General features: G+C 38.8%; 1 protein-coding gene across 15 annotated transcripts in view; it reads left to right on the forward strand.

The window, feature by feature from the left end:
- The window catches only part of BMPR1B (bone morphogenetic protein receptor type 1B), a 260,808-nt gene that overhangs the window by 118,379 nt on the left and 127,722 nt on the right, over nt 1-14,707 (forward strand). The window contains exon 1 of one of the 15 annotated variants that reach the window (XM_084516963.1): nt 8,203-8,309. The exons of the other annotated variants lie outside the window; for them this stretch is intronic. Within the exon in view, the coding sequence (XP_084373089.1) occupies nt 8,216-8,309 (94 nt within the window). The 5' untranslated portion in view covers nt 8,203-8,215. Of the gene's footprint in view, nt 1-8,202; nt 8,310-14,707 lie in introns of those variants that run through there. 15 annotated transcript variants of the gene reach the window in all.

Here is a 14,707-nt window from a genome sequence, read left to right on the forward strand (position 1 = left end):
CATCTTGGAGTAAAACGTGGAAAACGTTTATAGTGTTGTATAGTTTTATTACTACAGACTGAAGGAAAACAGCTTATTGAATGACTTTTGGGGACTAGATTTTGTACCAGTGGACTACCAAATAGTGGACAAAGGAAAACATCTTTGCTGTGCGGTGGTAGTGGGGAATTGGTAAGACTACTCAGCTTCCTTGTACAGTGTATGAGGACAAATGCTGGTTTTGAACTCATTGAGGGCCCTAAATTCACTGCAGGGGAAGGATTTGGTCATGATGCTGGGAGGCTTTGTGGGTGCCCGTGGGCACGCAGCTTACCAGGCTGGAGGTCCTGCCAAGTCTTCCCACAGGGACACTGAAAACAGCATTTGTAGAGCTGTTGCCTCTCCATTCCTCCACTCCCAAGGTACTTGATATAAAACCTGCTTATTTGGGATTGTTTATCTGCCGTTCCTCTAGCTATGTTTTACCTGGTGTTTCCTTGGTGCAGTGGGCACTGCCACATGCAGAGTGGTTACTTCTCTCTAGATCATGTGTGATAGCTCTAGTTCTTGTACCATTCTTGGTGGGATTTGTCTCTTCTGAAGCAATAAGTGTTATTAAAATGAAGTTCAGCTATGAGCTCATTGGTGTCCTTTGTTTAATTGTTTTTAGTGTCTTTGCTGCTTTTACAGTGCTATACAGTTTTCAGCAACTAACAGACATTAGTAACCGCAGGGTGAATCCAGGGCTACCCTGAAGTCCTAAGACAGCCTGGCTTTTCTTTCTTGTGCAACAAGGGAACAAATCGTTCTCTCAGCCTGTTGCAGAATGAGGTGCGAATGAGTTGTCCTGTCATTTCAAGGAGCTGGACCAGAGAGCAAGGCTGAAGCCAAGGCCTGAAAAATGTATCCTGTGCCTACGTGCCAGGGCAAAAAAATACTCGGGCTGCTGTTGTCCCTGTTGTGTTCATAGGCAGTGATTGAGGCGTACTTGGATTTGAACATGAAAAAAGGATATCTCTGTTAGTCCTGTCAAGTGGACTAAAAATAAGCGAGGAAATAAAGGTGTGAAGGAAGAAAAGGTTATAACTGTTTTCTCAGACGATGCTTTCATGTAGTGTGTTCTGTCCCCATTACTTTTAGGTACCTGGATGAAAAATTTATTCCTTGTTTGGTCTCAGCTGCTGTGAGCTGGTCCACTTCCTCCTGTAGATCCCCAAATATCTTTGAAGCCTATAAGCTCAACAATTTTCACCTCCGACCATTCAACAGACACTGATCTTCTGACTCCTCTGTTCTATGCTCTGTGCTCTGAATCCTGCCCTCCCCTGTCACTGGGGTTTCTTTGGCTGTGCTATTGCATATCTGAGATGAGCAGAAGAAGGGTGAGGTGCTTCTCGACATGGGCTTCCAGGTGTGAAGTGACAAATCAACTTGAAAAAAGCCTGAACCCTACTGCCCCATAGCAAAGGAGGTGGAGGGTGTCCTTTCTGCTTTGAATTTCAGTGGTAGTGGGAGCAGGCATGTTTTCATTGTTCTACCGCTGCTGTGTTGCGCACCGCCCCTATGAGCAGCCTTTCCTGGATGCTTTCATTGTGTCTGGTGTGGTTTTCATTAGCCACTGTGATCTGCTACAGTTTGGCATGCACATCTGCAGCTGAAGAGGTTTCAAAAAATTGTTTACTTGCTTATGAACATGAGAAGCCAGCTGTAATGTTTACTCCACGTTCATGTTTGGAAGATCATTTTGCAGCCAAAGGAAAGCTTAACTCTGGAGACCTCTTGGCATTTGTCAAGTTGAGTGGGTGGATAAGCTTCTATTTTGCAAACCTTGATTAAAGCACATGTGCTGAGGCACAAGGATGGGGAAGAAAAACAATACACGTGTAGTGTGAAGTACTGTTCGGGAGCTGAAATGCAAATAGAATAGAATGGTTCAGTTGAAAGGGACCTACAAAGACCATCCAATCCAACTTCCTGACCACTTTAAGGCTAAACCAGAAGTTAAAGCATAGAGTTAATATATTTAGTGGCATACAAAAATACAAGGTGTAAGGTACCCTGCAATTGCCTTGCTCTACCTTTACCTTAAAGGTGGCTATAGCAAGATGGGGATCAATCTCTTCTTCCAAGCAGTAGGTGACAAGATGAGGGGAAATGGCCTTAAGTTGTGCCAGGGGGCATTTAGGTAGGATATAAAGAAAAAAAACTTCACTGAATTGGAACAGTCTGCCCAGTGAAGTACTGTTCAGTTACCATCCATAGAGGTCTTCAAATACATGTGTGTATGTAGTGCTTAGTGACATGGTTTAATGGTGAACTTGGCAATGCTAGTTTAAAGGTTGAACCAGGTGATCTTGGAGGTCTTCTGCAACCTAAGTGATTCTATGATTAAGTCTGGTAAAGCAAATAAATGACAGGTATGGCTGAGGAAAGTTGAGGAAAAACTAAAATAAATAATAAAATGGTATTGAATAGGCAGACCACAGATTCTAATAGTTTGTTATGTGTAAGGACTGTATGTGGGACAAATCACTGCTATCCAAATCTTTAAAAAATAATGAGACACACAGCTACCACCATAGAAGATTAATGAGTAAGGTCTGATGTAAATTATGCTTCAGTGTAATGTGCACGGAGGCTCTGAATGTTGGAACTGGTGCCTCCCTGAATATAATTTGAGGCACATGTGGTAGTAATTCAGAGATACTCTATTGCCCTAATTTCAAATGTATGTATCTTGTTGACTTTTGCCAAACCTAGGCTTCTAATAATAAATAACATGTAATTGTTTTTTGCTGATGAAACAAGCTTGGGAGCCAGCCTATTGAGTCTAAATAGCTTCTTGATGATATAATTTGAGCAACAAAAATTATGGAAGCAGTGAGATTGAAGTGAAAACTTTGGTGTCTTTTATATATATTCATATATATATATATAACTTTTTACTGCACACTAGTTTTCACTTAAATACTTTAAATGTTATGATGACAGAGATTAAATTCAATGGATTTGTTTTCTTCAGTAAGTGAAATACTGCTTTTTTTTTTTTTTTTTTTTTTTTAACTTTTCAAGGAAGAGTCTTGCAATACGGACTTCTTGTTCCTGTCCATAGCACTATCTTCTTGACAAATGCTTCTTTTATTTTTTTATTTTAATTTTTTTTTATTTTATTTGGAAAACTCTTGGAAGGTTTCCTCTTCTACTTCTCAAAGGATTCTTCATTAAGAATCCTTACATCTTTTTGTATCCATGCACGCAGGAGCCCCGCTTCACACCACTTTCAAGACCTCTTTTTTTCTTGCTGTTTTCTCAGGCTGTGAAAAATGTACTCTTTCCTTGAGCATCCTTTCTTACTCTTGGTTAGGAATTAGATGCTTTTTCCTCTCTGTTCCCTCCAGGTTATTGCTGGCTAAGTAGATTAGTCTTTCTCCTTTTTCAGATGATTCTTCAGCTGCAACTGCTGCTCTATGGGGGAGGCTTCCCTTCTCTTTCTGATGATAACTCAGCAGCTTCCTTCCCTCTGTTCTTCTCCCAACTCAACAATATAAAAGTGCTTTTATCTAATGTCTATTCAGTGAGTCACATGTTATCTAATCAGTGAAATTTTCTGGAAGTTTGCAACCTTCTGGTTCAGATTGCATGAAGTATCTGACATATTTCCATTGGACTCCATATCTTTATTTCATTGGAAGAGGACATAAACTCCAAAACCTCTCAATCACTAGGTATTATGACTAAAGTTACTTTTTTTTTTTCTTTTTTTTTTTTTTTTTTTTTTTTGTGTGTGTGTGTGTTATCTTCTGGTTACAGAAAAATGTATATGTAAGGTTTTTTGGTTTTGTTTTGTTTCTAAAGATATCTTGTTTCAAAAGGGTGTGAGTCCTTATGTACTGCATTCATTCCTTAGGAAATAAAAGAAGGTATTTTTGTAGGCAACATGGTTGAATTATATATAATTTCCAGGATGTTTTCATTCTGAATTTTGCTTATTCATAGCTTAAGTTTGAGCAGCTCTATTTTTAGCTTAATGAAGAATGCAGAAATACTGTTTACTGTTGGCAAATAATCTAACAGTTTATCATGAGCATCCAGAAGGAAGAAGTCAGACAGAAGTTGGATTTTTCATTCTGCTGTTTTGCAGTAGATAACATAACAGCTTCCTTAACTATCTTAAATTAATACTTTTAAAACAGTTGCCATTATGCAAAGCATTTTATTCATTGTTAGAATGAGGAGCACAAAGGCAAAATATTTCATACACTTCAAAAATAAGTTTTAATTCTTTTATTTCCCATCTGTGAAAAAATGCTATCTCTTCCTCCCAGGTGAATGTTTTTGTGCTAAGACCTTCTTGCCCACTTGGACCTCAATTGCAAATGGCACATGTGGCCAAGCATGTCCGTTTTCTGCAGGACTGATGAATCACAGAATCATGGAATATCCTGAGTTGGAAGGGACCCACAAGGATCACTGAGTCCAACTCCTGGCTCCACACAGGACCACCCAAAAATCAGACCACATGTCTGAGAGTGCTGTCCAAAAGCTTCTTGAAATCCATTAGGCTCAGTGCTGTGACCACTTCCCTGGGAGCCTGTTCCAGTGCCTGACCACCCTCTGGGTGAAGAACCCTTTCCTAACACCCAGCCCAACCCTCCCTTGTCCCAGCTCCATGCCATTCCCTCAGGTCCTGTCGCTGTCCCCAGAGAGCAGAGCTCAGCGCCTGCCCCTCCGCTCCCCTCGTGAGGGAGCTGCAGGCCGCCATGAGGCCTCCCCTTAGCCTGCTCTGCTCTGGGCTGAGCAAACCAAGGGACTGCAGCCGCTCCTCAGAGGTCTTGCCCTCTAGACCCTTCACCACCTTTGTATCCTTCCTTTGGACACTCTCTTAACAGTTCCTTTTATACTGTCGCGACTGAACTGCATATAGCACTCAAAGTGAGATCGCACCAGGGCAGAGGGGGACAATCCCTTCCCTTGACCAGCTAGCAGTGCTGTGTTTAATGCATCCCAAGAAACACTTACTGACTTTGCTGGGCAGGAACCTATGCACCCTCATCTGCCTTTTAGATATGCCCCCATCTGCCTCTTCTTTGCTACATTCAGGTCCTGTTAAATATCCTTCTCCCTCCTCCCTGATTTTGCCACCGGCCTACTCTTCCCAGCCTTTTGCTGTCTCCCAGGCCATACACAGACCAAACTGCCTACACCTGTACAAGTCCTCACAGAAGTCCTCAGAAGGGGATTGCATCCCCAGACATGAGATATCCAGGCTTTTATCAGGGATTCTGTGAAGTTGATACATGGCACAACAGATGATAGGAGTTATTTTAAGGGTGCCCGCTTTGGAGTGCCCAGTATCTTTGGACTTGTATTGCTCAAACATTTCCCCAAAACTATGCATGAAATGTTAATGTAAAATTCCCCTGAGACTGGTTTCCCACCAGGATTTTGTGACCATGCTCTCCAGCTGAAGAATGTATTATTAGTGTTTAACAGTCAGTAGCCAATTTTAACCTAGTTCGTGTGACAGATGGGAGTGAAAAAAAAAACAACAATATTTCTGCAAGATAACTAGAAATTGGGTGTGAGAGAGAGTCAAAGTAATGTTATCCCTGGGAGGAAAAAAAAAAAAAAAAAAGCTGTCCTATCATCTTGAGTTATTCTTCCTGCTTTCCTTTTCGGCTGGACAATTGCACATGCAAGTTGGGCAACCAGTTTGTTAAAGTATAGTTTGAAAGCAGCAAAAATGCATATTGTCATTTGACATCACTGGGGTGCAGGAAGCTGCTGAGATCCCTGTCATTTGCAGTTTCAGGGGTATGTACATAAAGGGGGAACTGTGCAAGATGGAGGAAATACGGGGGATATGAGGGCAAGTAGCAGTGAGGCATCATGGAACATAAATCCATAGTCCTCACTCTGAAGAAGCAAGCATGCGATGCTCTGGAGGGGGATGAAAGGCTCCAGCTGAGAGCAAGAATATCTGGAGATATTCACCTTCCTGACACACTGAGCTTTTGTAGTAGTTTGGGGGTTGCGGAGTCTTGAGTTTATAGCCCTTCAAAGTGCAGGACTTGCTTTGGAAATTCACATACATAAACAAAACAACTCTATCAGAACTCTGAATTCCCTTTTAATTTATATATATATATATTTAAAGCCACAAGAATGCTCTACAACCTTGTTTTCCTAGGCTGCCAGCTTCCCAGATAGCTGAACAAAATTTTCTTGTTTGTGTTAACAAGCAATACATACAGTTAATTAGTTTTTAATCAGTTATGTAATTACAGGGAGCGAGATGGTTGTTGGCTGCATTTTAAAACCCCATGGGCCATAATTGGCTTTCTTGCCACATGTTGCGTACTCTTGCTGTTTAGTCATAAAAATCAGTTTGCAACTGCATGGAACAGTGTTCAGCACAGCCTTTCCCCTATTTTTCCTTTTCAGCTAGTAGCTAGTGTATCATGCTTTTGGAAGACTGAAAAAAGCAGGGATTTTTTTTTTTTTTTAAACACCGGATAGTTTTTTAAAGGAAATAGTCAATGGCTTCTCGAGCTTTGAGGTCTCATTTTTAATAATTTAGCACTTTGATGCATGGGCTCTTGATCATTACATGTTAGCAGTTTCCAAAAACATGTTGAGAATAGTGACTTGAAACAAATCCAAGACTGTGAATAATTGTGGAAACATCTGTACCTGACTGAATAAATTATGATCTTTGGTCAACCAAAAAGTTGTGGTATACAGTGAGATTTTTCTATTCATTTTGTAGTGTGTATATATATATTTATATTTTTTTTTTTCTCTAGTTTGCTGCTTAGATCAGAGATATTTCATTGTCTATTTTACTTACTTTGGTAGGTTCATTAGTTACAAGTCCATCTGCCTTCTTTCTGTAGCTTATTTTTAAACCCAAGCTTTGGCTAGATGACTAAAAATGGATTAAACTGTTTTGGATTGCAAAATGATATTATTATGTGAATGTTAGACTAATGAGAAGAATTTTCACTGGCATAAGTCTCAAATTTGTAAAATTCAAATAGAGCTGAAGACAGCAACATTCATGTAACAGTGAATTAGGGAATAGAAAATATTAAAAAGGCAACAAGATAAACACCAACCAGCAGTGTTGTGGCAGAATGCCACTACTCTCCTAAGCTGTATTGTCAGGGTGCTGCCAGCAGGACGAGGGTTCCTTCTTTTCTGCTCAGCACTGGTGAGCCATAGCTAAAGTTCAGGGACCAGTTCTGGGCTCCCCAGAACAAGAGAGACATCGAGCTACTGGAATGAGTACAGCAAAGGTCCATGAAGATCAATGAAGGGCTTTGAGCTTCTCTTCTGTGAGTAAGGCTGAGGAAGCTGGGACTCTTCAGCCTGGAGAGGAGAAGGCTCAAAGGGATCTTAGCGATGAATGTTAATACCTGGAAGGGGGAAGGAAAGAAGATGGACACAGGCTCTGCTCAGTGGCACCTAGAGATAGGACAAGAGGCAATGGGCACAAATGAGAAATACAAGAAAATCTGTTCCAACAAAAAAGGGGGGGAAATTACCATGTGGGTGACTGAGCAGTGGCACAGGTTTCCTGGAGAGATGGTGGAGTCTGCATGATTGGAAACATCCAAAACCAAGGTGGCACAGCCCTGGGGAACCCGCTCCAGGCGACTCACCTCTGAGCAGGGCGGTTGGATGTAACTTCCCAAGGTGCTTTCTAACCTCAACTATACAGTGGATTATATGAAGTAATAAATTCACTGTGGAGTTGTGTTTTATCTAAAAGATACCATGTTTCTCACTAGACCATAAACAATAAATAGATATTGGACTACTCTGAAGGTATATGGAGTTCTTCTTTTCCGTAACAAGGAAATATATGACCATTTTCAGACTTGATCCACAGTGATGAAAAGCATGGAAATGTTGTGGGAAATGTAAGAGCAGTTTTTCATTAGTTAGTGTGCTGTTTGTGCATTCAAAGATAAAGGGATTAGTTAAGAGGGTGGTTGAGATGGTACTAAAATTATTTTCATTGCTTCCAATGCCACTTTGAAATGTGTTTGTGTTACTTTTATGTTGCATACTTTTTTGAGTCACTTTTGGGTGCGTATAAATGGTAACTATCTTTTAGTTGGAAGTCATGCTTCTGGGTGGGAGGGTCTGAGAACGTGAAGCAGCGAGTATTTTTGTAACGAAAAGCAGAACTGAGGCCTGTTTCAAACGGCGGTGATACTTCAACTTCCCCATGCTCTCTGGAAGTGGATCCATGGCTACCAGTAAGCTGCATCAAGGAGTCCCAGGCATGAGTGCACATTTCAGACCCCAGAAAGATTTTTCAGGTTAGACCCAGCATACTCATTTTTCTTCTGCCTTTCCTGTCTTGGCTTGTCAGAGAAAGTGAGCTTGAGAGGATGGAAGTATGAAAACTCGTCATGAAATTCTGGTGCTGCTGATGTGATTCACAACTAGGTAATAGAAAGAGTTGCTGTTAAAGACTAGTGCAAACTGTGTGTGGTTCTGTAGCTGTTGTTGGCAGCAGTCAGTATGGGATTTCTGCTGGTATAACCAAAGATAACATCTGACCCAGTAGCAATGAATCTTAAATCGTGAGACTTTTGCGTTAGAGAATATACTATTATACTAGAATATACTATATTAGTATATTCTCTATACTATATACTCAATCCTATATAGTATAGTATATATAGTATAGAGAATATGCTCTATACTATAGAGAATATACTAATATACTAGAGAATAGAGATTTAGTTAATTTTGTGAAGAAAAGGAAGATGCATGAGGAGTATAGCTGAGGAACTGAAAGCATCAAATCTTCCTGCCCATGCATGCTTGAGTGATACCAGTTATAACAACTAGCTCTTAAAAAAAGTAATTTATATAGGATTGCAAGAAATAAATCAAATCCATTTTTCTGAGAAACACTTAAGGAAGTAGTTTGCCCTTCCCATGCATTGGAGCCTTATTTTATATTTCTCCTCCAGTGAACTCATCTTGTTTCATACATATGCTGGCAATGTAAGTTTTAGAAGGAATTTGACTGTAACTCAAATATTTAGTCTGATCCAAGCAAGCCTAGTTCACTACATATCACTAATTCTGTTTTTCCTTCTGCCATGAGTACTGTAGCTGTCCAGCAGCAGGTATCTAGCTGTGAGCACGGGCATCCTGCTGTTTGGTGAAGTCCAACATCAGAAACGAAGTGAGATACCTATGAGAAAGGTGTTTGCAGATAAGTAGCATTATTTACTCTCCCAGACTGCACTGAGAACATTTCCACTGAAAACAAAATGTTGGTACACTTGAGTAAACAAGCTTGTGAAGTTAATATTATAAATAAATAAAAGTTACATGTATAAATGTATCTGAAATCTACACTGCTTTTTGACCTTGCTTTTCATATTAAAATATATATATGTTCATAAATACATAATACAGTGGGGGGAAAAAGGCATATTGGACTGCAGAACTCAGACTTTATTTGCAAAGTTCAATCACTTTGTGCTTCTTTGTGCTATATATAATGACACTATCATACAATGCCATGAAGAGATGGATGTTCTTCAATGTGTGTTATATTACTTGTGTGGCCATCATCAGTTCTCACATGTATTCTTTTACTGTTCTTCAGTAGGAACCCTCTTGTAAGATTTCTTCAGAAGCACCTTAGAAACACAAATGTACCACATAGGAACTTTTGAGTATCTGTGTAACTATATCAGGTTATTTTTATATCTTAATAGGAGATTACTGATAGGATAAAGTTGCTTTTATCATGGGAATGGATGACTAAAGTATTAGCTCTTACATAATGCTTTTTCTCATTAAAAATCTTGCAGATTAACTACAGTAATTGCTGTCCATGGTTGGTGCTCTTTTCTTTTCTTTTCTTTTCTTTTCTTTTCTTTTCTTTTCTTTTCTTTTCTTTTCTTTTCTTTTCTTTTCTTTTCTTTTCTTTTCTTTTCTTTTCTTTTCTTTTCTTTTCTTTTCTTTTCTTTTCTTTTCTTTTCTTTTCTTCTTTCATTTTTTTTTTCAAGTAACTGTTTAGAATAATGTATTTTGATTTTTTTCTTTCTTCCTTCCCAATTATTCTCTTCCTCCTGTACAGTATGCTTACAGCATGCTTCTATTCTGTTTGCTTCTATTCTGTTTCTTAATTGTACAGGCTTCTTATAAGCAATTTATTTTTTTTCCCTCTTGCTGACATAAAGAGACATTTATTTTGCGCGTAGTTTATTAAGTGCTGTCTTAAAAGCAATGCTTTGAGTACAAAAGATTTAGTGAGTATCAGATAATATTTAAATAGACTGAATTACAACATAAATGGGAATATTTTCTTCTGCTTCTAAGTGAAATGAAGTTCCTTTTAAAAATAAAGGAGTCTTATGGCTTCCACTCAGACAACTTGATGGTGGTTTGCAGCTAAGTTTGCTCTTCACTGGGTTCATTGGCTTGTGGTTTGGGGCATTATTTATTCCCTGGTAGAGCCAAGGCTTCTGTTTTTGTCCAGAGAAGAGCAAAACGATTACTCTATGTTGTTATAAAACCATGCTAACATGGTTATAATTTACATTAATGCCTTATTTCTGGGAAACATCAAGATTGCTCTTGTAGTGTATGAGGCCTGCAGTTGATTTTTATTCAAGCAGCAGCAATTTTAATTGATGCAGCATTTGTTGATTGTGCTGGGATGAACAGAAAACTGAAACCACATTCCCCAAATTACTTGCTGTGTGATGTCTTTATATTTTTAATGGTCTTCTCTTCAGAAGTCCTGTTACAGTATTGCTTCAGTTGAAAAGAACAAATAGCCTATTTATTAAGTGTGCAGTTAATACCATTTCAGCTAATAGTGAATAGGCAGTTACAATAATCTATCGACAGTAAAGTTTTTTAGAGTCATGTATGATCTTCCTGTCTGCTCCCTGGAGCCCAAAGTATTTATTACTTGGAAACAAAGAACCTTAGAGTCAAAGGTAAGCAACGGTGTGCTGAAAGAGTGGGAGCATGCCCGTAAACGGCAATATGGCAGAGAACAGTTAATAACAGACCTCTAGCAGGGCCCACTGTATGTTCAGTGTTCCCTTCCTACCCAATGCCCTACCAGCTACTTCAGCTAAGAGGCACGGTTCCCTGTGGCTGTGCTCGTAAAAGGTGAGTTCATTCATCACCATGTAGTTTACGTGTGTTCATTAGCCTACAAGGGAATGCAATGCTCTCACGTGTTTGTATCAGCCAAGCACATAGCATCAGGTTCTGCAAACCCCTGTTTTGAGTGCATTGTTGATCGAGTACACCCAGCATTTTGGGGGCTTGGACCCTTAGATGGTGCTTGGGGGAAAGCTGTTCTTAAATCTCTGAAGCCCTCGTGACAGTGTAGCCCACCCATCTCATAGAGTGAGCGTCCTTTTGCACCTCGTAACTCTTCAGACGTGACAAATCTGTATTGTGGACATATTTAAGAAAATAACATAAATTAGAATGCAATTGCTCTTTTTTTTTTTTTTTTTTTTTTTTTTCTCTCTCCATTAACCTCATGAGCAAAAAGTTGAAACTATAACAGTGCAGTATTTACAGTCTAGAGAGAACTTGAAAAATCCAAATTTTGTTTTACTTTGAGCTATCTAGGAATAAATCCTTTAGAGCTAAATAGAATCCACTCTGGTGAGTGAAGGTTATTAGAATGGTTCGTAATGCAGGGATGAATGAAATATGATAAAATCTCATTGCAGTATTTGGCACTTGTTCAGGATTTCAAATAGGCATACTGAAGCAGGAAAAAGGAAAATTTATATATTTATTTTTAACAACTTTCTTCTGGCATTTTAAACACTGTGAGACATGTTTGATCAAAACAAATTCACAGACAACTGAGATTATCTTCCTTTTAGAATTCCCTTTTTGTGGTTCAGTTGTGTGCACACTGCAAACATCACACCTAAGTAAAACTCTAATCGGTGCTGATGTTAAAAATCTACATCATTTCTGTCAGACCTGAGGCAAAGGAGATGGATGGATGGCTTAGGAAGACAAAGTGTATTAACAAAAAAACAGAGTAATTGTTAAGGCTGCGAGGGAGAAAACACTAGATAAACGGTCATAGGAACCTGAAATTCAGATTTCACCAAAACTGACTTAGGCTTTCATGTTTGAGAAACAGAGCAGTGTATGCAATTTACTCTCTGTGGATTTTTCCTAATTATTTTGTTAGTAATCTAAAATTACAGGATCTTTTCTAGTTTTTATTTCCTCTCCATTTTGTAAGCTCTTTTCTTTAGAGGTTGATGCTGTATTTAACAAACATCTGAGGTGCTTGTTGAAGACGGCAGGTAATATTTTAGTTATGACTAAACTCAGAATTTCGAGCATGGGAGGAAAACATGGAAGGAAATCTTTTAAGGAAGATTGTCCTTTCATTAGAATTTGTGTGCAGGTGGAATTCAAACCGTGCCATATACGCTATGCTGAATTGCTAGAAATGAGCTTGCCTGTGTTGGCTATAGAGATGATTCTACAGCTGTGTGTGTATATATTTGTATTTAAGCAATTAGTGTTTTTTTTTTTTTTTTTTTATATAGTGCCTGAAAGAGGAGCAACCATCTGGTTTCTATTGCTGGGTTAGGGGAGGATGTGCAAAGACAAGGATCTGCTTCAGAGTGCCCTTCCATGGCAGCATCTTCTACTGACATTATCTTCTGTCAGGATATATTCTTGAAGGAAAGCATATGTGGAGGAATATGTATTGTAAATTTAATGTGTTGAAAACGATCTCTGCTAATTACATTATTTTGCACATTTGCTTTTTCACCGGAGGTCTGTGACAACTCACCCTACCCTTCTGCCTTTCCTCCCCCCATCTTTCATCATTTTCCCAGGTATTGTTTCATGTAGACGGGCTTTTGAACTTGCTGGAGAATGGTAGGAAACAGTGATGTGTCTGATAAATGCAACCAAAATCATTTACAGAATCAGTTAGCTTTTACTTTGTTGCTCAGTGGTATCCAAAACACATTTAATTGGAGGAACTCGTAGCCTGTGACTATGCAGTGGTAGGACAGATGTTATGTGATGGAATTCAGACAAATGACAGAATTTTCTCAAATGGACATGATTTGGTTGGAAGCTGCTGGGTTGCATGTGCTTTTAAAAGTGGTTGAAATTGTATTGAATTACATGTGCAGTCTATGGGAACTGGTGTTTGAAATCAGCTTTTAAGCATTCAATTTATTAATTTCCTACAAGCTGCTTTCCTTGCAATCTTCGTTGCGTGTGCCCAGAGATAGACTGTATGGGGATGCTGCAGAAGGAGTACAGTTTCATGGCCTTTGTTATGGCATACAAGTGTCCGTTCACTTGCAGGTCTGAAGTATTGCATTGTAATCCAGATTTGACCATAGTAGTTGGCAAATCTAGGGTATCTGGTTTCTGTTTTGGGAGGTGGTTTACTTTTTTAAATTGCAATGTTGTTAAAGTTTTGACTGAAATGTTAGATTCATTATAACTTAGCATAAGGTACAATGTTTGCAATCTGTAGAATAAAAAACTTTAATTTAAATCGAGAAAAAATATTTGGGGTCAGTTATTTCTCTTCTCCAAGTCCAATGATAGTCCCCACAAATTTTCAGTGAAGACTATAGAAGCAGCTGGTAATTCACTACTTCGGAAAAAATAAATCTTTTCAGTACTACCCCAATATGTATATGATAGAGTAAATTTGTTTCTTGTTTGAAATTATCTCTTTGGATGCAAGGAGCTTAGCTCTTGTAATGTATCCCCTGCTAATCATCTTTATAATTAACATAACATGAAGTGGATGATTGAATTTATTCTTTACAGCTTCTCTTCCAATGCTGTTTAATGGTGTCTTCCCAAGGTATGCTTCACTGCTCAGTTGGTTCATTACAGTCATGCCCATTTCTGCTTTGATTAAACAGATGTGAATTCTCAAGTTGTCTGGACATCAAAGAAAGGAGGCAAGGGGTGAACAGATATCATTTGGGTATGAGATCATCAAGTGCAAACTGATTGTGATTTTCCTAACAATGGAATGCATGCATGAAGCAGAAATGAACTTTCACAATTTCTGGGCAGTTCTGTTACTGCAGGACAAAATCCCTGCTGCAACTCCCACAAATTTTAGTGGTCTTTGAAGTGAAGAAATGACATCAGAGGCTAACTGGTTCCTTCTGGTTTACTGAGAGTAAGACCTTGCCCTTTAAAATTTGTAACATAATTCACTTTCATTATTTCTATGCCATGTATTACTTATGCTCTTGCTAAAATTTTTGTGCTAGATTATTGAAGTTCATCTGCATGAGAATGCATCATATGAAAGAGAAATGGCAATGGTATATGCGTGAACATGCATTGTGTTATATATTTTCTTGGTATTGGTAACAACATGTAACATGTATTGGTAAGTCAGTATATCAGTTTGTATAAATGGCATTTCTTTGGCCTTAAATGCCTATAAATTGTCCCTTTATAACAAGTGGGGAGGAAGACTTTGTTACGAGCTATAATGGGTGTCGCATGCCGTATTGCTTGAAATATGATTTCAAGGAAAACTTTCTGGGAAGGGATACTGACAGGGCAGACAACAGTAAGTAAGAATAGCTTGGAGTTAGTGCTTGCTTAATTTTCTTTCTGAAACTCTGTTCCTTCAGTATGTTTTTTGTTACAAATGCTGATGATATGCTGTCATAGGAGAAGGTAGAGA

This window comes from Aythya ferina (genome assembly GCF_964211825.1).
Source record: "Aythya ferina genome assembly, chromosome: 4".
In the NCBI taxonomy this organism is placed as follows: Eukaryota; Metazoa; Chordata; class Aves; order Anseriformes; family Anatidae; genus Aythya; species Aythya ferina.